At 45.9% G+C, this 21,760-nt stretch overlaps 1 protein-coding gene across 2 annotated transcripts in view; it reads left to right on the plus strand.

The window, feature by feature from the left end:
- The window catches only part of DNAJC1 (DnaJ heat shock protein family (Hsp40) member C1), a 186,503-nt gene extending 169,190 nt beyond the window's left edge, over positions 1-17,313 (plus strand). For both annotated transcript variants that reach the window (XM_016124540.2, XM_036228145.1), the window contains 3 exons: positions 13,135-13,183; positions 14,309-14,733; positions 17,102-17,313. In XM_016124540.2, coding sequence (XP_015980026.2) covers positions 13,135-13,183; positions 14,309-14,733; positions 17,102-17,170 — 543 coding nt within the window. In that variant the 3' untranslated portion in view covers positions 17,171-17,313. The remainder of the gene's footprint in view (positions 1-13,134; positions 13,184-14,308; positions 14,734-17,101) is intronic.
- Positions 17,314-21,760: the final 4,447 nt, after the last annotated feature.

Below are 21,760 nucleotides of genomic sequence, written 5' to 3' on the forward strand. Positions count from 1 at the left end.
TCCCTCGTTCATTGCGACAGTAGTCACAGCAGTCAAGACGTGGCCGCATCTGACAGATGAACGGAGAAAGGAAATACGGTGTGTGTGTATGTATAATGGAATATTATTCAGCCATAAAAAGGAAAGAAATTCTGCAATATGTGACATGAATGAACCTTGAAAACATACGTGAAACAAGCCAGTTACGGAAGGACAGATACTGCATGATTACACTTTTGAGCTGTGTAAAATTGTCAAACTCGTAGAAGCAAAAAGTGGAATAGTGGTTGCCAGGGGCTGAGGGGTGGGCAAGATGGAGAATCACTGTTCAAAGGGCACAAAAATCTCCGTTATGCAAGACGAGGAAGTTCTAGAGATCTGTTGTACACTCCTGTGCTTATAGTTAATGATACTATTGAGAATGGATCTCATGTTGTGTTCTTACCAAAACGAAATTTAAGATATAATTTACAAAACATAAAATTTACCCATTGTGTATAATTCAATGATTTTTAGTAAATTTGTAGCGTTTGCAATGACCACAATCCAGTTTTAGACATTTTTTATCCCAAAAAGTTTCTTCAGCCCAGTTTGCAGTCATTCCTCACTCCAACTCAGGCAACCACTGATCCATTTTGAATATGCATAAATTTGGCTTTTCTGAATTATATGTAATGGAATTGTATAGTATATATTATTTTACATCTGGCTTCTTTCACTCAACAAAAGTTAGTTGAAGTTCATCCATCTTGTAGCACGTGTCAGTAGTCCATTCCTATTTTTTCACTTGTATGGATTAATGCCAAATGTTGTTCATCTTTTTAGTATTTGGTTATTGGGATTATTTCCACTTTTTAGCTATTCTTAGTAATGCTGTTATGAATATTAACATACAAGTCTTTACATGGGTGTATGTTTTTATTTCTCTTGGTTAGATTCCTAGAAGTGGAACTGCTAAGTCATATATTTTATGTTCAACTCCTTAAGAAACTGCCAAATTGTTTTTCAAAGTGGCTGTACCGTTTTACATCCTTACTAATAATGCATGAGAGTTCCAGTTTCTCCATATCCTCACCAACACTTGTTTTTCTTCTCAAGGTCAAGTCCATTTTTTTCATGTATTGATATCTAGTTGTCCTAAAACCATTTGTTAATAGGCTGTCATTTCCACCATTGCTAGTTTTGTGAAAAATCAGTTGGCCATAATATAGGGGTTTATTTATGTACTTTCAAATCTATTCTATTGACATGTGGGCCTATCCAGATGATACCACACTGGTCAGCTACATGGTAAAATTTTGCAATTCAAGAGTACAAATCGCTTCATTTTTCATCTTTCATAAAATGATTTTGACTTCTTCGTCCTTTGCATTCCATATAAATTTTAGGAAAAGAACCAATTTCTACAAAGAACCTTTTCCACGGAGATTGCACTGAATACATAAATCAGTTTTGGGGGGATTGCTATCTTAACAATTTTGAGTGTCCAAATCCATGACCATGGAATGTCTCTCCACTTATTTAGAGCATTTTAATTCCTATCTATAATGTTTGTCGTTTTCAATAAGTCTGGAACTCCTTTTGTTAAGTTATTCTTAGTATTGTTATCATTTCGAGGCTATTGTGAAGGTAAGATATCTTCTCACACCTGTTTTCTTAGTTACACTTTCAGATTATCCATTGCTAATATGTAGAAATACAGTAGGTTTTTATGTTAGTCTTGTATCATACAACTTTGCTAATTGTTAATAGTTCAATGGCTCTATGGGTACAGAATTGATCATTAGCTCTGGAATGAATTTTCAGGAGGCTCATAGTGGGAAACCTGGAGGCACACAAACGTTAGATGATGTGCCTGAAATTGTGGAGTGAAGAGCTTACATTACTTTCTAGAATACTGTTTGCCATTATCCTTGTCATTCTGTTGTAACCCAGATGTCGGATGGACTCTCCTTGCCTCTCGGAGGTTTAGAACGAATTATCTAAGACACCAGTGATTCCACTTCCTGTCAAAGTCTGAACATCTTCTTGATATCTGTGTTGATTTGCAGGGCTGATACTTTTCTTTCCTCAAATAGCTGCATCCTAGGGTGCTCCCTTTATACTTTACTACGTTGAGTTTCTCAGAAAGACTCCACTCATACAAAAGCATTAATGAGCAGGGGTGGATCTAGATTAAATGGAGCCTGAAGCTTACGCTATGATCAGTATTCTTAGTGATTTGATAGGGGAATTCCCAGCCAGTGCCCCCTTGGTCACACCATCTCCAATTTCTTTTCTCCTCTAACCTTATTCCCTCTCTGGCTTTGTCCCTCCTCCTGTCTTCTGTTTTCCCTCACTTTCTTCCAGATTAACCCTCAACCTGTGCTCCAGAGGACTTCGCTCCTTCCTCTGAAGTCTAGGTGGCAGCTGACTCCTCAGCCCGGGGGGTAGTGGGAGCCCTTAACCTCCACTTGAAACACTTGCCAGACTGTCCCTTCAATAAAGACAGCTCTGCTTCTCAAAGGGATTCTAGAGCCGTCGATTAATGTTTTTGCCTGGCTGTATTCTCCTGTCAAAGGCCCTTGTCCTCCTTTTGGGTGGTTCACCTGTCTTATTCCTCAGAGCGCATAGCTTAAGAAGGAGCAAACAGTAGTGGAGAAGGACGAGATATCCACCTAGTCTGCTAGATTTTTTGAACCCTTGCAAATTAACAAGGGGACAGATTTTGCTGAGAGATTTATTTATTTGACACGCATTGAGAAAACTGAAATACAAATGGCTTGTATCTTTACTAAATTCTTTCAGTAAGTGATTGGCAGTAACTCAGGTAAAACAGCACAGAATTATCCCTCTTCAGAGGTGAGGCCAAACTCCCAAGCTGTCAGTACTACAGGCCTGTCTTGGATTGTTCTTTTATCACCTTAGCCAACATTAATTTAGAAATAAAAGGCTTTTTGCTTTAAACAATAATTTTTCTTCCGTATAAACACAGTCCTCATTAATTGTAAATCTCGTGCGTGAGTATGCAAAGAGATACCCAGATGGGAAGCTCCTCGAGGTGGAGGGCACTAGGTCTGTGTGTACGCCACTGTTCTCAGTACGGTGATGCACTAATCGGTGCTTAATAGGTCTTTTGTAATTGATACAAAACAAAAGCTGTTTCATTAATAATGTCACATCTGGTGAATCACAGAAAAATGCTTTTTTTTGTTTGTTTTGACAAAAAGCAGAAAGAGAATGGAATTTAAAAGGGAGCCTGGTTTTGGTGCCCTAACTCTACCATTCATGGGCTGTATTACTTTCATGTCATCAAATCACTCTGAGCAACAGTTTCTTCATCTGTGAGATGAATTTCCCAGGATAGTCGGGGGATAAAATATGATGACATTACGCAAATACTTTGTTAATATGAATTGTTACACAATCGTAAACCATGTAATAATCACTTATTGCAGATATGAGTTCTAGAAAGAGAGAGATCAAGGATTTGTTCAAGGCTGAGAAGCTAGTTAATCACAGGCTGAGACTAGAACCAAGATCATCTGACTCTTATTAAAGCCACATTGCCCTCTTGGTTCAGCGAGAACTTGATTTGGAACCCTGCACATTAGGCAGCACTATTGTTTGCATACCTTGATCAAATAATATCTTCAAAGTGAAATATCTTGGGTTTCTGAGTTGCTGGCCAAAGAGGGATAAATTGGAGAGCAAGGTATTGACTGTCCCAAGACACTGGCCAGTTAATGTGGCTTTACTCCTGAGTAGCTCTTCCATATGCTCTTTGAATAGTTGAACCACAGAAATATTTGAGGTCTGATTAAACTTTACTAAACACTGCTCATCTTCTTTATTGACTCATTCAAGCAAAGCATACTTGCATGATTACATTAAAGCTTTTCTGTATTATGTATCTCCTATTTAACATTCTTATATATTTTTTCTGGACCTTAGTGTCGTGTACTACTAATATACTGAGTTTGTAATTGTACTCATTTATCAGAACCCCGTATCTTACCTCGAGAAGATAGTATTTACTTTGAAAGCCAGATCTAATTTACTACTTACAATCACATGCACTTTGAATCCTAGGGATGATTTTATTCATGAAGGAACTGGTTTAACTCACATTATAATCTATGTTCTGGTAATAGCATCATACTTTATAGTAGAGATTTATTTTATTACTCTGATTTGCTTTAACTCCTTTTTACTAATGTACCGCTTAGAGATGCAGCCAGTCAATAGACCAGTGACCCTTGAGCAGATGCGAATAATTGTTAATGTAATTTAAAATTGCTTCCTTGTGCTAAAAATTTTGGGAAACCATTTTTAAAAGAGGTAGACGAGTGAATATATGTTGTGTTGTTACAGTATCTCATTGATGGACTAACAATATCTGCAAAGCTACACTATTTTCTGCTAGCAGAAGTATTTTCTCCCAGTAAATGGCCATCTAAATTACTGATAGCAGTAATCAGGAAGTTAATGGAAAGCCTTATTTTAAATGGTTAAGAGGAACATTATTATTACCTCTTATATTTTTCTGTCCAGACAGAGAACATTTTAAAAGATATTAGAGAAATAATAAGAATGAACAGCGCTGCCTTCTACCAGCTGGAAACATTTTTCAGGTGGTTTATTTAATGTTCAGGAAACAGAGTGCCCTTTGTAAATTATTGTAGTTCTCAGTTATGTGGGTGCTAAATTCAAACAGAAAGTTGGCCAAAATTAAATATAAATGAAAAATAAACATATATAAAAATAACTAACTTCAGTTACATGATTTTTATTATGAGTAACACTTATGACATCATCAAGTCAGGCAGAACTTGGAAACTATGACTTGAAGTCATCTCTAGTAGTCAATATTTATTTTCTGAGTTATCTGAGGATGCCAGGAATATGAGAATACACTTTCTGTAGCTCACAAAATTGGAAATTTCTTCTATGTATTGATCAGAAATGTGCCCCCATTTGACTATCCACTGGTCCTATCAATACCATACAGAATATAATTTTCATTTTTCTTAATTTTCTGTCACATTCATCAGTATTTGCACAAGAAGAAATAAAACCTATTTTAAATTTCTTTCATTCACTCAGCCCTAACCCAGATGTTCCGGATTAAATTATAGGGTCCCAATTTTGTGAGTTTTAAAGATAAAGTTAGGTATAACTGTATTAAGAAGGATTATAAAGTGTTTTCTGCTTTGAATCAGAACATAATGAAACAAATTTCCCCACAATCCTATAATCCATGTGAGTTTTAATACACATGTGGATCTTGTGTTATCCAAAAGCCCACCCAAGCTAATAACCCATAATATTATTTGTTCAGATGCTGAAGTAAAGCCTTAAGTATATGAGACCTATGTAGGAATATATCTATTCGCCCAAGAAGACTCTAAGAAAAAAAGTCCTAACAGTAGCTTGTCACCAAGTCGCATTGTCTTCATAATGTAACTTCTGCAATTGCACATGATGTAGAAACGGAATGAGTAGCTGAAAAATTCAATGTGGAACATGTGAGAAAATATAACACTAAACATTTCAAGAGTAAATTGGCACTCACGCTCTTGAAGTCATCAGGCTCTCTAGGAGAGAAATAGGTTTGGTGATGACCATGTCATCTCTGTTCTGCAGATAACATATACATAGAAAACCCTAAAGACTCCACACAAAAAAAACTTAGAACTTATAAACTGTTTCAGTAAAGTTGCAGGAAAAAAAAACCCAGTGCACAAAAGTCACTTGTGCTTCTATACAACAACAAAGAACTGTTGGAAAGAGAAATTAAGAAAATAATTCCACATACAAGAGCTTCAAAAAATAAAATACTTAGGAATAAATTTAACCAAAAAAGTGAAGGATCTATTCACTGAAAACTATAAGACATGATGAAAGAAAGGGAAGAAAACACTTAATAAATAGAAGCATAATCCACGTTCATGGATTGGAAGAGTTAACATTGTTAAAACATCCATACCTACCTATCCAAAATAATCTACAGATTCAATGCAATCCCTATCAAAATTCCAATGACATTTTTTTTTCCACAGAAATAGAATGAACAATCCTTTTGCGTGTGGAACCACAAAAGACCCTAAATAGCCAAAGCAGTCTTGAGAAGAACAAAGCTGGAGGCATCATATGCTCATCCATATTACAAAACTATAGTAATTGAAACAGTATGGTATTTGGCATACAAACAGACACGTAGATCAATGGAACAGAATAGAGAGCCCCAAAATTAATACATATGTGGTCAATTAATTTATGACAAAATAGGCAAGAATATACGGTTGGGTAAGAACAGCCTCAATAAATGGTGGTGGGATATTTTGGACAGCTACATGCAAAAGAATGAAACTGAACCACCATCTTATACCATACATGAAAATTAACTCAAAATGGATTAAAGACTTGAACACATACAACTCCTAGAAGAAAACATAAATGGTAAAGCTCCTTGACATCAGTCTTGGCAATGATTTTTTTTTTATTTGACACTGAAAGCAAAGGCAACAAAAACCAAAAATAAACAAGTAGGACTACATCACAAAAAGCTTTTGCATAACAAAAGAATCTCAACAAAATGATAAAGCAAGCTATGAAGTAGGGGATAAAACTGCAACCCATATATGCAATAAGGGGTTAATATCTAAAATATACGAGGAACTCCTACAACTCAATAGCCAAAAAATATTTAAGAGCAAAAGACCTTAATAGACATATTTTAAGGAAGAAACGCAAATGGCCAACAGGTATGTGACAAAGTATTAATATCACTAATCATCAGAGGAAGGCAAATCCAAACCACAATGAGTTCAGTTCACACCTGTTAGGATGGTTTTTATCAAAAATACAAAAGATAACATATGGGCAAGGATGTGGAGAAATAGAAACCCTTGTGCAATGTTGATGGGAATGTGAATTGGTGTAGCCACTATGCAAAACACTATGGAGGTTCCTCAAGAAATTAAAAATAGAGCTACCATATGATCCAGCAATTCTACTTCTGGGTGTATATTCAAAGGAAGCAAAATCATTATCTCAGATATCTGTACTTTCGTAAAATATATATATATAATTTTATAAAATTACATTTTATTTACACTATGTAACTATATAGTTATCCTATATAGTATAGTTATATAGTATTTTAACACTATCCATACTATATAAACTATTCGTTTTGTAAACAATAGCACAACGGCTAGCGTTTTTTACAGTAGCCAAGGTGTGAAAACTTAAGTGTCTGTCAGTAGATGAGTGGACAAAGAAAATGAGGTATGTATATATAACTGTTCAGCCCCCAAAAAGTCAAGCTCATAGAAACTGATTGTAGAAAAGTTGTTGCCTGGATCTGGGGGAATGGACCAAATTGGGAGAGGTTGGTCGAAGGTCATGAGCAAGATCTGAGAACCTAATGTATAACATAGCGACTGTAGGTGTTAACACTATTGTGTAATTGAAATTATACAGTTATACAATATATGTATACATTGTGAAAAGATTCCCCCTAGTCAAGTTAATTAATGCATCCATTACCTCACTTTTTTTTTTTTTTTTTTTTTTTAGAGAACTTACGTGAGGTAATGGATATGTTAATTAACTTGACTGGGGGGAATCTTTTCACAATGTATACATATATTAAATCACATTTTACACTTTAAATTTTTTACAATTTTACTTGTCAAGTATGCCTTTTCAAAAAAGTAAATTGGCACTCATGTAATTGATGTCATCTAAATCTGTGGGAGAGAAGTAGATTTGCTGATGACCATGCTCACTGGAAGGCAACTTTCCTGAAGTGGCACACTGTTGTACTCAGCAACACCCTGGCCGCTGAGCTTTATACTAGGCCTCGTACATTTAAAAGGCTGGAAATAGTGCAAACTATGTTCTCTGATTCCAATAGAATGAAATTAGAAATCAGTCGCCAGAATGAAGTTGGGAAAAATCAACAAATATGTGGAAATTGCTTCCAAATAACCAATGGGTCAAAGAAGAAATCACAGGGGAATCAAAATTCTTAAAGATGAATGAAAACGAAGACATAAAATACCAAAACTTAGGCAGTGAAGCTAAGAGAGAAATTTATAGCTGTAAATTTCTTTATTAAGAAGAAAGGCAGGCATTCCGGTCAAGATGGGAGAGTAGGTAAAGGCTGTGGCTCTCCTCCCACGACCACATCATCATTACAACTAAACTACAAAACTAAACTACTTCAGTGAGAATCACTGAAAAGTCTCACTAAACAGAAGTCCTGTAACTAAGGACGTACAGAAAAAGCCACCTCGAGACTGGTAGAAGGGGCGGAGATGCAGAACAGGCTGGTCCCACACCTATGTGTGGCAGTTAAAAATCGAGAGGGGTGTCTCAGCTGCAGCAGACTCCACACAAAGATCCCCAGCCCAGAGTTCTAGTGCCAGGAAGAGAAGTCCCCACAAATTCCGGCTGTGCGGGGATTGTTGCTGAGACCGAGGGGCTGCTAGAGTCATAGGTGTTCCTCTTAAAGGACCCACACACGGCCTTACTTATTGACAAACTCACTCGCTCTGAGCTCCAGCACTGGAACAGCATCTTGAAAGGTGCCAAGGACATATGGGGAAGAACTGAATTGTCTGGCTTCAGGGCAAGGGGTGGAGGGGCAGCTTTATCCTAGACAGAAGTGCTGGCAAAAGCCATTGTTCCTTTGTTGGGCCAGCCTGCACATGCAGGTAGGCGCCATATCTGAGTCTCCATCAATCTGGCTAACAGGTTGGTGATTCAGCCCACCCAGGCCACTTACAGTGGCTTTTCCATACAAATAGCCTATCTTGGCTCATGCTGTGAACTTTCCTAAAATCTCTTAAATGTTCGCAAACCCCAGGCAAGCATCATCTGGCCTTTACATGATCCATAACTCGTGCTAAGAAGCTCCAAGCCTGGTAGTACTAGTGACAGCCGCCCTTGGTTCACAGCTCCATCTCTCCCAGACTCCCCCAAGCCCAGCACAAGTACCAACCATCTGCAGATTACTCTGCAGCTCATATCAAGTAGCCTCAGGCAGGACACAGGCAGCGGCTAACTTTGGCTTGCACCAGAGCCCTTCCCAGGGGATCTAGAATCAATACACTCAGTGGCCATCTTCAGAGCACACCAGAGCACTACCCAACCACCTCCATGAACGACACCAGATACCACTTCAAAACCCACTAGGCTGGCTAGAATCAAAAAGTTGAGTGATGATAAGTGTTAGCAAAAATCTAGAGGAATCAGAAGCCTCGTACTCTGCTGCTGTGAATGTAAAGTACTGCAGTCATCTTGGAAAACTGTATGGCAGTTCCACAAAAATTTAAACATAGAGTTACCATATAACTTAACAATTTTACTCCTAGGTATATACCCAACATAAATGAAAACATGCCCACACAAATGTTTATAGCACTGTTAATTATAATAGCCAAAGATGGAGATAACACAAAGTGTTATCAACTGATGGATAAACAAAATGTGGCAATCCATACAGTGGAATATTATTCGACAATAAAAAAGAAGTGCTGATATATACTACGACTTGAATGAAGCTGGAAAACATTACCCAAAGCGAAAGAAGTCAACCGCAAAAACCCACATGATTCATTCATATGAAAGCCCAGAACATGGGATTCTATATAGACAGGTAAATTAGTTTTGGAGGTGAGAGGTGGGGTGGGGAGGATTTGGGGGTGATAGCTGAATCCTTCAGTGTTTTTGAAGTGATGAAAATGTTCTAAAATTGGCTATGGTGATGGTTACACATATTTGAGTATATTAATAACCATTGAATTGTACACTTTAATTCACCCATTGAAGTGTACAATTCAATGGTTATCAATATTAACCATTGGTATGGTATGGTATGTGAATTGTATCTCAAGCTGTTAAAGAAATGAGAGAAATCTGTATAGTATTCTAGAATAATCTCTAAAATATTGTTTTTCTAAAAAGATGATGGCGGGGGGGGCGGGCGGGAAGAATTGTTCCATATCCTGTATGTGGTGTTGATTACATGCATCTATAATTGTATTAAAATTCATAGAACTGTAAGGAGGAAATTTTATTATATGATAATATAAAATCTTAAAAATGTAGCAGAGGTTGAGAGGAGAGTGGTTAACTGTCACCAGAGTTAGTAGTCCTGTGGTGGGCATCAGAGATGCCTTCAAGGACAGGAAGCCACATTAGAGAGTATTTGGAAGGATGGTTTGGCTTGGACAGATATTTAAAGAGAGGTTTACTGAAGCAAGGAAGATCATTTCAGACAGTGTCGACGATGGCCAAAAGTACAGGATAGGGAATTTATGACTAGGGAGCATTAATTGTTTAGGACTGCTGGAAGGAAGCGTACGTGCAGGAAAGGCTCTTCAGATTGTGAATTTCCTTGATGTCAGGTTCAGAACTGAACACTTTATGATATAGTCAGTGATGACCCATCAAAGGTTTTTTGACCGGAACTCTGCCTTAGAGATACTATTCTACAAGAACTATAAGTTGGGGACCAGTCAGAAGGCAGATATAGTAGTTCAGTTGGGTGAGAATGAAGGACTGATCTGGGCGTTGGAGGCCTAAGAGAGAAGGGAACAGATAGGACTGATATTGTGAAGAACATAGTAGCTGGTTGGGGAGGGAGAGAAAAGTTCAAAAATTGACTCAGGTTTGGAGCCTACGTGACTGGGGTAATAGTACTGTTAAGGAAGGAAAGAAAAGCAGAGAAGTTGATGAGTTTAGTCTGGGATTTGTTTAGTTTGTGGAGCTAGGAGACCGCTGTGTAAGATTAGTGGCAGTTAGAAGGAAGCCCATGTAGCACGGCAGAAAGAGCACTTGGCCTGTTTCTTCATTTATGAAATAAGAGATTTGGATTTGAAAGGTAGAATTTATGTGAATTTGGAGATTCACTTGCCTGGGTTCAGTTACTAGCCTGTTAGTATTCTTTCTGGCCTCAGATTCTGTAAAATGGGGATAATCATTATACACCTACCTAGTATGGCTTCTGCGAGAAATATGTACACGCATGCACACCTCATTTAGAACAATGCCTGGTACACAGTAAGCTCATTGTTCTATAGGTGGGGTCCTTTCAGATCCCATGATCTATTGTGTTAGAAGGTCAATTCCTGTCAGCCTGGCATTCCAAAGGTAGAGGTCAGGATAGATACACGTTAATCCTTTTTCTCCTAAGGCATTATTGAAAAGATGGCATGAGATACCAGAGGAGAAAATGGGAAAAAACCTGTGGTCGGTAAGGACAGAATGTCGAGGAACATTGGGGAGCAAGAGGCAGGAGCACAATAATAGGAAGGGCCAGTGAGGAAACATTCAGAGAAAGAGGGGAAACCAGGAGACGCTTCTGTCATAAAAGCCACGCGGAAGAGAAACCGCTCAAAGGAAGATCGTGTTCAGAGACCTGTCTGAAGGTTTATGGGACATATCCGATGGACAGGGAGGTGTTCCAGATGAAAGCAAAGAAGATTGATTGATGGAGGGTTCAGGAGGAGGGAAGACGATTCCTTCCCTTGAACGGAGGTAACAGGAGGGACGGCTGCGTGATGATATGGTCACGTTTGGAGTCGGGAGGTTGGACGCCGGGGACGTGCGTGCTGGATAACTTCATCTTCCCTCCACAAAACAGGAAACAAGGTCATCGGGGGAGAGAGGACGGTGGGGAACAAAATGGAAGCATGTTTCTAAGCAGCTTTAAATATTTCCTCTAATTCTGCCCTTTGTGTGAATGGAGAATAAGTGAGCCATGTCGATTAGAATAGGTAATATTTACTGAGCCTTTAATATCTGCCGGGTATCTTGCTAAGAGCTTAAATCCCTAACAGGAAAATTTTATTAGTATTATCCACATATCACAGAAGTTAATGCATGAGACAGAGAAAGGATTGGAAACTGCTCAAGGCTACCCCCCCCCAATAAAAGGTGGGACCAAGGCTGAATACCACCGCTGCCTAACTCAGAGTTCTTCACAATCATGCTCGTCTAAGGTTTTACTCTCAGGTTTCATTAAAGCAGTGAAATACTAGTTCATGAATTAATAGAATAGGATAGAAAGTATAGAAAAATAGACCATTTATACAACTGAAAATAATTTTAGTCAAGTCAACATTTTTTAATTCATGGAAAAAGGATGGCTTGTTTAATAAATGCATAGGGACGGTTATCCATTTTTTAAGCTTTTAATTCATTTAGACCCCATATTTTATATATATATAAAATATATATATAAAGTAGAAATCAAAACAGTGGTTGTTTATGGCAGGATAGGGATTGACTTAAGGGCACGAGGGAACTTTCTAGGGTAATAGTGATCTTCTATAGAATGTTGGTTACTCAGGTTTGGGGAGATTTCTGGCAGGTTTTCAGTCAAAACTCATTGAATTATACATTTAAAATCTGTACCTTCCACTCTAAATTTTCTCTCAATTTTTTAAAAGGGAAATCCATATGTAGATCTCTGAGACATTGTTAAATGGGGGAGGGGGAAGCAAACTATAGAATGAGACGTGCAATATGATGCCATTTATATAGAGACAAAATATAATAATTGCCACCAAACGAAATCATCTGTGTGGATCCACACTCTTGTATGTCAATGTCTCATGGGTCTCAGGTCCAGCCACCCCATTCCGCCAATAATTCTAGTGTCACTCTTACCTGCTCTTAGAGTTTCTTTCTAGGACACAAAGACTCTATATTATTAAAACATCATTAGCATAAGAGTAAATTTCCCCAGTGTTCATAGTACTCATTGGTATACTGTTCCCCAGGGAAGAAACGTGTTCTCTTTCAGGAAATTCTAACTAAAATCATGACCTGTTTGTATAGTCATTTTGGCACTAGTGTATTTTAAGAGGCAGCCTGGTATTATGGAACTGTCGTTGAATCAGAAGTCGGGGGGCCTGAGTTCTGGATCCGACTCTGCCACCGATTAAATGACTTGCTCCAGACTATCCATATGATCTTTCCAAGCTCCAGTTTCCTTGTTGCTTCAATAAATGGGTTGGACTGATGACCCAGGGTCCTTCCAGGCCTAAGATTCAGTCGACCCTGGTCCTTCACACGAAACTTATATGAAATAGTTCACTGGACCTACAGTAGGTATGTGGAAAGTAAGGTTTTCTTTGCTTTTATATTTTGAAACAGGTGACAACCAAAGCCAAGCAACTGAAGGATGCTGTTTCCTGCTCCCCAGGTGAGTTAGCGCCCACCTCCCCTCATCAATCTAAAGAAGTTTCCTCAAAATAGATCCCTTTCAATATCCTCTTTAAATACGTTTGCATAATAGTTTTACCAAGTCGAATTACAGGCACCAACGAGCCAATCCAACCCTGTACAGTAGGTGCTAAGATGTATTTAATAAGTTTAAAGAACTCTAAAAACCTGTTCTTCTCTAGTACTGGGGGTTGGGGGCTACAAGGGGAAGCCAACGTTTGCATCACACAGCATTGTCCTTCGGAATAGACAACAGGCAGCTTTCCCAAGAATCTGTATTTCCCCGACTCTTTCCCCTGAGACTACCTGGAATTTTGTTAGCTTCTCCATTCTTGGAACTGGGAAGTGAGAAAACGCCTCCCACACCTTCCAGCTCAACGCAGATGCAGGGCTTTAGGAAAGAGGGCTTTCCCAGACGCCTTCTCTATCAAAGTGATGTGTGGAAGAAGCCGACCTCCAAGAGAGTCTCCAAAAACGTCCTGAAAGGGCAGTGTGCTGTGGCGTGGGGGACAGACAGGTCTTCCTAGAGGAGGCGGCGAGGAGCGTGGAGAGGCCGGGAAACGCGTAGTTGAACACGTGCGGGTGTCTCTGAGGCGATCCCTGTCATTTGCCCTTTGCTGTCGAGCAGCGAAACCAACAGGCATCGCGGTGGCATCGGCAGCAGCGTCAGGCGGGGCGCGGACCCCACGGGTGCCGGTGGCCCATGCCCGAGGGAGCCGGGCGGGGCCCAACAGCGCGGTTTAGTCGCGCGAGCGGAACCGGCGCCCGCTGGGCCGTCCTCGCCTAGAAAGGCGCAGGTGGCCCCGTCTCGGACCTGTGCGTTCGGGGTTCACGGCCCGACTCTCTGCGGCCCGCTGCGCCTCAGAGCGGCGGGAGGGCGGCGGCCTGGGGTCCGGCAGAACTGGGGTCCGGCCCCGCCCGCGCCCGATGCTCTGAGACTGTAAGTTAGGACGCTGACACCTCTCCTCTTCGAACGGTGCGAAAATTAAGTGAAATCTCGCATGCAGGGCGCCCGGCACGCCGTCTGCCCGTGGGAGGCTGCCGCGCCTGTGGCCTGGCGCGACCGTGACCTTGACCTTGACCGTGCCCCGTCCCCTGCCCACAGGGATGGTCAGACTCTCCGAACTCAGGTGCACAGCCCCGCATGCCAGGCCCGTCAGGACCGCGCTGGCCTCGCCGGACGACGTCGCCCCCCAGCGAGACGGGGCCGCGGACGCCGAGGCGGCGGAGGACAGCGACGCGCGGGAGGCCGAGGGCCGGGCGGCCCCCGACGGCGGCCCGCGGCGGCGGCGGCCGGCCAGGCCGCCCGAGCCCGAGGAGAAGCTCCGCGGCCGGCGGCAGAGGGACTTCGACAACTCGGAAAACGCGTCCAGCGACGAGGAGGGCCAGCGCAGGGATCGGGGCCCCGCCGCGGAGGAGCCGTGGACTCAGAGCCAGCAGAGGCTTCTGGAGCTGGCGCTACAGCAGTACCCAAAAGGATCCTCTGACCGCTGGGACAAAATCGCCAAATGCGTCCCGTCCAAGAGTAAGGTGGGTGAGGCGGGGCCGGAGCCGGCCGCGCCCGGTGTCCCCGCGTCTCGCCCGGGGCCGTCTGTCTGCACCTGCCCGCGCCGCCTCTCGTTTGCGCGCCGGGTGCCTGGGCAGGGCGGCGCTCACCGGTCAGCCCGGGGAGCCTTTCCCAGGGAAAACCGCTCACGTAGATCATAAATTCCACCCTCCATTCCCCTGCCAGGCCCTGTGGCATTCGCTCTGCTCGGGCTGCAGTTTGAGCGACGCTCGGGGTGGCCGGCCAGTGCCCTGGTCACCGTGAGGGCAGTGGAGCAGCGGCAGGTCACGCGCGGTGCAAGCCCCTGCCAGCTGGAGTGAGGCGGCGGGGTCTCAAAACCACCGGCCCCGCCGGCTCTGTAGCCGTGAGGAGCGTTTAACCGAGGGACGCGCGCGGCGGCGGACAGTGTTGCCACAGTCCCCAGCTCGGCGGCGTGACTCACTGGCCCCAGCGGGAGCACCGAGTTGACCAGAGGCCCAGGAGGCATGTTGTGTGCGGGGTCATTGTGCCCTCCATAGCCTTGACTGTAACAGGCTGTTCTCCCCGTTGACAGCTCTCAGTATCTGCTTGAATACTTCTGCAGGTAGTTCTCGAATAACAGCTCAGGCGGGAGGGTGGGCGTCCCTGGGCAAAGCCGGCTGCGCGCCGTCTTTGCCTTCTGCTGGGCCCTGTGGGGCTGTCACCCTTCCCGTCCTGATCTTTCCAACTCGGCCCTTTAAGGACCCGCAGTCGCCAGGGCTGCTTTTCTGGGTCTGAGGCGCGGAGAGCACTGAGAAATCAAGAGCACCGATCTCTTCCGCCTTCTGTGCCTCGCGCTCAGTAGCCCCTGGGCACATTGATGTTCATTTACATTCTTATTTTTTTTTAATTGAAATTCGATGTTGGAAAATCTAGCTTGTGGCCATGAATGTCCCCGTGTGTACAGGTCTAGTTATCTATCACCCACTTTAAAATGAGGAGGTCGAGAATTCCCGGGGAGAAAAATAAAACCATTAGCAGTTGATCTATTTGAGAAACACAGATTCTCCCAGCCTCTCCAACTGGTTTGCCAGAAGTAATTATTTTCCCTGAATTTCTCTAGCATCTGTCAGGACACAGGCATTTGCATGTGTGATAAATTGACATTGGTTTAAAATGAAGGAGCTGGAACTGTGGATTCCTAAAGATAGAACACTCAGAAACTCATTGCCTTGGGGTTTGGAAACCTTCCTGTTTCCACTGAGATGAGCAGGGCTTTTATTGTCCTGTAGACATTCCCTTTAAGCCTCGACATTGGAACCAAGTCCAGGAGAGGTGGCCGGAGGGCTTGCCTGCTAAGGAGTGACCCCCTTTACGTGGCCCTCGAGCCACTGGGAATTCTGGGCCTGGAGGAGGAGCCTCTGCCTGGGGTGCTGCTCAGAGCCGGGGCCCACACCGTCCTCCAGGCGGGGTACTGGCCACCTGCCTTCGGCATCATGCACTAGGTGGCACCAGCAGGCAGCAGAGCTATTAAGGAAAAGCTGCTCTTTTTAAAGACTAAAACTAGGCAAGATGTCTTTGGGGAGGCAGAAAAGGCACTTATTACACTCTCATGACGCGACCGGGCTAAAATTCTAGGAAGAGAACGAACACCCATTCCCCGTCTGAGGCCACTGAGAAAATCAGGGGCCGTGGAGCAGGAATCAGTTTGCACTGGGCCTTGTTAGTGAAGACTTACCCTGGCCATTGAGGCAAGTTTGTTCTTTTTAAAACAGAAACAGAAATGGATTCTGGAAAGTACCTTGTGATAAACATGACAGTCATGAGTCCCCGCCCCAAGGGTGACAGCTGCAGGCAGCTGGGATCTGAAGCTACAAGTTCTGAACCTGACGGCCCGGAAGGAAGGTCGAGGTGGGGCTGGGACGTGCAGGACGAAGCTGCACGCACCCCCTGCAGGCGTCCCGCGGGGCTGGCGCATCCCGCACCCTCCCGGCCGCCCTTGGGGAGAGGTGGACCCAAAGGACAATAACAGTGGACGCCTAGCCTCAAGTTTTTTCAGTTTCTCTGAAGTGACATGTTGTGATGCAATGGCGAAATGTTAAAAATGATCTTTACAGTTAGCAGTTGAAAGTCATCATCATAATGACATACGTAGGTCTCACTAACAGCTCCCCCGAGGCTCACACCACACCTGGGGCTGGACAGTCAGCCTCGGCCGCTGGGGACCAGGTGGACTCACGCGGGAAGCTCTAGGCAGGTTCCGTGCAAAGCACAGAGACACGAGGCTGCTTCTCTAGCACTGGGCCCAGCCCGCGAGCAGGCCCCGCAGGCTCACGAGGGCTGCGCTGATTCGTGGAAGTAACTGTTTTCACCTCTCTTTTTCTCTTCCTACAGGAAGACTGTATCGCTAGGTACAAGTTGCTGGTTGAACTGGTCCAAAAGAAAAAACAAGCTAAAAGCTGAATATTCTGGAAGATGATGTTCACCTTCATTTTCCAAAATGATTATTTTACAACTCTTATGCAGAAATTTGCATTTTGTACCTCAGTATTTCTATACGTCATGTGCCTTATTGAAAAAAAAAATAAAAAAAAATTTAAAAGATATGTTGTGCTATATTGTTTAAACAAACACCGTGTTAAAGGAGAACAGAGGACTGTGGCATTTTACAGATTGTTCCCTCATTTCCACAAAGTTTACTGTGATGGGCGTCAGCCTGGATAGTGCTCTGTAACGACCAGGTGAATATGGGATTCTGCAGGAACATACGGGGGGCCAATGTGTAAGATTAAAACTGAATGTGTTTCTTTGACCAAAGAACATCCGCGCTAACGAGTTCACTGGCAGCAGCACGTAAGTGCCTGGGGAACGCGAAGTCACGTTTTGTACTGTTAATTTTGATTGAACTCTTCCTTATTGTTTGTGTTTGAACTGTCACCGTCAGCCGAGCGACGCTGTTTAAATCTTCTGTCATTTGCTCAGGGCTTGGAAGCAGTTTGCCAAATGCACACGACCTAACCGTAAAAACCAGTCAGATCACCAGAACACATTTAAGGAAAGGGATGTGGTAAAATATGAACTATCTGCAGAGAGGCCATGTTTCTCTAAGGACTGAAACGAAGTTACAGGTTCCTGGGGAAGACTTTGGCTGTGTGTCCTAACTCTGCTGCCCTGGAACCTTTCACCCACAGAGGATGAGGCACCGGGTAAGCCCCGAACCCGTCCCCGCGACGCCCAACGCCAGCACCGCTCCCGGAGTGGGACATGGTGGGAGCTCGCCCCTCAGACCTCGGAAAAAGCAGTTGTGTGACAGCAAGTTACAAACCGGCAGTCAGGTTTTCACGCACTGAGTCGGCGGCGGCAGCTCCCTTAGCCTCGCCCCTTCAGTCGGGGGGAAGAGCCTGCCTGGCCCCACGGGTCGGCACTGTCCCTGTGGCTGGGCCCAGGCTGGTGGAGGGACAGGAGGAGAGGGCGCGGAGTCCGTCCTTGCCTTGTCCCAGCAGGGTCCGCTCCCTCCACTAAACAAGCCAGAGCTGAGGCAGTCACAGGGGTGACCCGGGGCCACTAGCTTCTCCCCCTAGAAGTTTCTCGCAGGGCTGAGGGGGCTGAGCTGGTCCCTGTGGCCCCAGCCACATGAGGATGTCCCGGAGAAAACGGCCTGTGCGCGGAGGGCCACACCCGGCAGAGAAACGGATCTCTCTGGCTGCGTGCCAGGCCCTGGGCCCGTCCTTCTGGTCTCCGAGTCCAGCTTCGGGCCTGTCACGCAGCTTGGCTGTCCAGCTTGTGACATCTGTGAACATTCGTTAAGTCACCCTTTTTACTTATTCTGTCACATACACCCAAAATCCCATCGCAGGGTTTTGGGCTTCGAGGGTGGGGAAAGTCCCAGAGGGGCCCAAAGATGCCTCTGTGAGTACAGATTAGGATGAACCCTCTGGTTTGCCTACCAACCTTTTCTAGACTCCTTAAGAAAATCAGGCTCTGGCCTGGGTTTCTGCTAACGACTCCCCCTGCCTGCCAGCACCTTTAAAAGGAATCAGAAGGGCCCTTTCTACAGGACTCCAGCTGCTGAGTGTTGCTGAAGGAGGACCAGGGGACAGGGGACAGCCACTCCCAGGGCACACGTGCGGTTCGTGTGAGCAAGGTCATGGCCAAGGAAGCAAGGGAGCCTCCAAAGGGAGCACACCACCCAGGTCGCCAGGGGACCAGAGCAGGGCTCCGACTGATGCTCACCGACCCTCGCCTGGCCCCTCTCTCCAGGTCCCCAGCCCCAAACCTGTCCCTCCAAAGCCCTGCCTTGTTACTGCATTTATTAGCACCTCCAAGGCTTAGCTGTGTGATGTCAGGCACTAGGGTTTACCTTTGTCCCAATTCCTCGACTCGAAAAATTGGGACTACTGGTAACTTTCCACCTCGCCCCACCAGCTAGAAGGCCCCCCTCCCCATCAGGGGGCTCCTCGGTCGCTGCACGGACTCTGGGAGGGTCTGGGAGTACGCGAAATCTATTTGGGGTGTGTCATTTTCTGAGGAAAGCACCCCACATCGTCTGCTAGCTGCCTCTGCGGTGGTGCTCACTCAGCCCGGCAGGGCCTGCGTGGTACCAGGGGAACCTCGGACCTGCTCTCTGACAAGAAGGGGTCCAGACCCCCGCTCTGCCGCTTACAACCTGGGGGCCTGGTGTTTGAGGCTCACTTCCTGTTCGTCAGGCGACAGGAACGTCCGAGCTGCCTCGGGGAAAGGCCTTCGCTTCAGGATCTGCCTGGCCCTGGTCTCGTCCTCAGATACGGGCTAGAGAAAGGGCAGAGTTGAGAGTCGAAAACCCCATGTCTTGATCCTGGTTTGAGTGTGGTGAGCAAGGACGGGGGACTGAGACGTGCAGAGCGCCTGCACTGCTTGGGGTTCGTGAGGAGGCCGGGGGCAGAGGCTGGACTGGGAAAGCACTGGCCTGGCTCCGGGGACATCCTCTACCAGCACTGGCCTGTGCCAGCCATCTGCCACCGCCAGCCGCCCACGGCCAGGCCGGGGGCTGCCGGGGAGCCCGAGCTTCGACGTCTCGGTGCTCCCGCATCCTTGGTCCCATAGCAACTTAGATTTACTTTCTCCACTGGGGTAAAATCTTACAGCTACCAGGTCTTTAAACCATTTATAGCATCGTTTTAAGAGTCTATTCACACATTCTCTCATTTACCCTCACGAACCGCCCCCCCCCACACACACACACACCGGGTGAACGGTTCTGGCCCCAGCAGCCCCCTTTCCACCCCCAGGTGCTGTCGCCACTCCTGGGGGGGTCTCCGGGCCCTGCAGGCCAAGCTGCCTTCTTCCCAGCTGTGTCTTCCTCACACCTGCTACTGAGAAGGGGGTGGGGGTCACCTGCAGGTAACGCCGCTTAGGTTTCCAGCCGATAATGCGGTTCCCCCAGAAATCTGCCCGGGAGCTCCCGGGCGGTCCTGCACCCCCGGCTCTCCCTGGACGCCCGCACCTGCCTGGCGAACACCTGCACCACTAGAGGACGATCAGTCTCGCCTGGAAAATGGCAGCCGGTGGGTGCTGTCAAATTCCCCTCTCAGGCTTTGAACAGTCATAAGATTTCCGCTGTAAAGGTCTTGGTTTTCGCACACCCTAAAAACACCTCCTGCTGTGGGGCTTTCTCTCGATTCGTGCTGGTCTCCACCCAGACCCGGTCCTTCCGTCCCCCGAAAGCTGAGAACTAACCCCTTTCACACACCGCTTCCTCCCCCCCTACACCTGTAGGGTATCATAGCTGTTGGCTGGCTGAGCAGTTAGGTATTTTTTCCTAAAATTTAAATGGTCTAAACTGTGATGTCCTACATGCATGGGTGATCATCATACGTCCCAAGATGCCCGGGACAGTCCCGGGGTCTGCCTGTCTCACCACACTGAGCTTGGAGAGGACATGGCCTGGTCACCTGTCTGTGAGGGATTTTCTAAAAGACGGCGGATCCCAGGGATCCTGAATCCCCCAAGAGGACAGGTGGCTAAGAAATTCGGCATTCCTTCTGCTCGCTTTTGGCTTAGAAAGTCCCAAGGGTGGAGAGGTTTGCTGATCCTGACCCCCGGATCTTTCTAAAGTATCCACGCAAGGGAAACGGAGGCACAGGTTCGCCCCCGAGCCGGGGCCCATCCTGACCAGCATTTCCTGCAACTGGCTCTTTCTGCCTCTGGTGTCAGGGCCTGCCGCACCCCCACTCAAGGCCATCTCTACGCTCTGTCCCCTCAAGTCTGAAGGCTACGTCTGGAAGCTGAGGCGAGGCTTCCGGTGGGACTGAGTGAGTTAGTCAGGGTTTGTCATTTGGTAAAAGCAGACTTCGCCCACCTAGATTTTAAAGTCCCCTGCCCCCAAATCGTCCTCAGACAACGCCGGTTTCCCAAACAACAGGCTGAGAAACGAGCGGCATCCGCTCAGGTCTGAGGTCTCCCTGTGTAACCTCGCTCCAGATTCGCAGGTGTTTGGGGGGGTCCTGCCAGGCCCATGGGCGTGAAGCAGGTCCCCTCTGAGCACCCCGCTTCCTCCTCGGGTCCCACGGCTTCACAGGAGGCACAAAGAAAGTCCTTTGCACGGCGGGTGGCGGCCGGGGCGGGGGTCGAACACGGAGAAGTGGGTCTCGGAGCCATTTGTAGCGACACCCCGCCTCCTGCTCCCCGCAGCGCGGCATGTCAGCTCCACCTGTGGCTCTGATCACAGCGTGGCCGCCTGGAAGCCACCCCACTGTCTTGGCAGGCGTCCCAGCCTCCTGTCTGAGTAAACTACTTGGCCTTCAGCCTTGACTTTAGTCACCGGGGAGCTGAATTAACACGCTGTAAAACAGCCGCTCCGGTTCTTCTCCCCGGGTCAGCAGGGGGGGGAACACGAAGAGCGGCTTCATGCACCACGGAGAAAGGGGCGCCCCCTTCGCCGTCTGAGTCCCGGGGGAAAGTTACGAGTGTCCGCAAGGGCAGTGCCCACTAGCGAGCTGGGGAACTGACCGCAGGGCTGAGACCGCCCCAGTCGCAGGTCTGAGGGGGAGGGGGCGGGGTGGGGACGGGCCCCCT

The sequence above is a fragment of the Rousettus aegyptiacus genome, unplaced genomic scaffold (assembly GCF_014176215.1).
Source record: "Rousettus aegyptiacus isolate mRouAeg1 unplaced genomic scaffold, mRouAeg1.p scaffold_m13_p_10, whole genome shotgun sequence".
Taxonomy (NCBI): domain Eukaryota; kingdom Metazoa; phylum Chordata; class Mammalia; order Chiroptera; family Pteropodidae; genus Rousettus; species Rousettus aegyptiacus.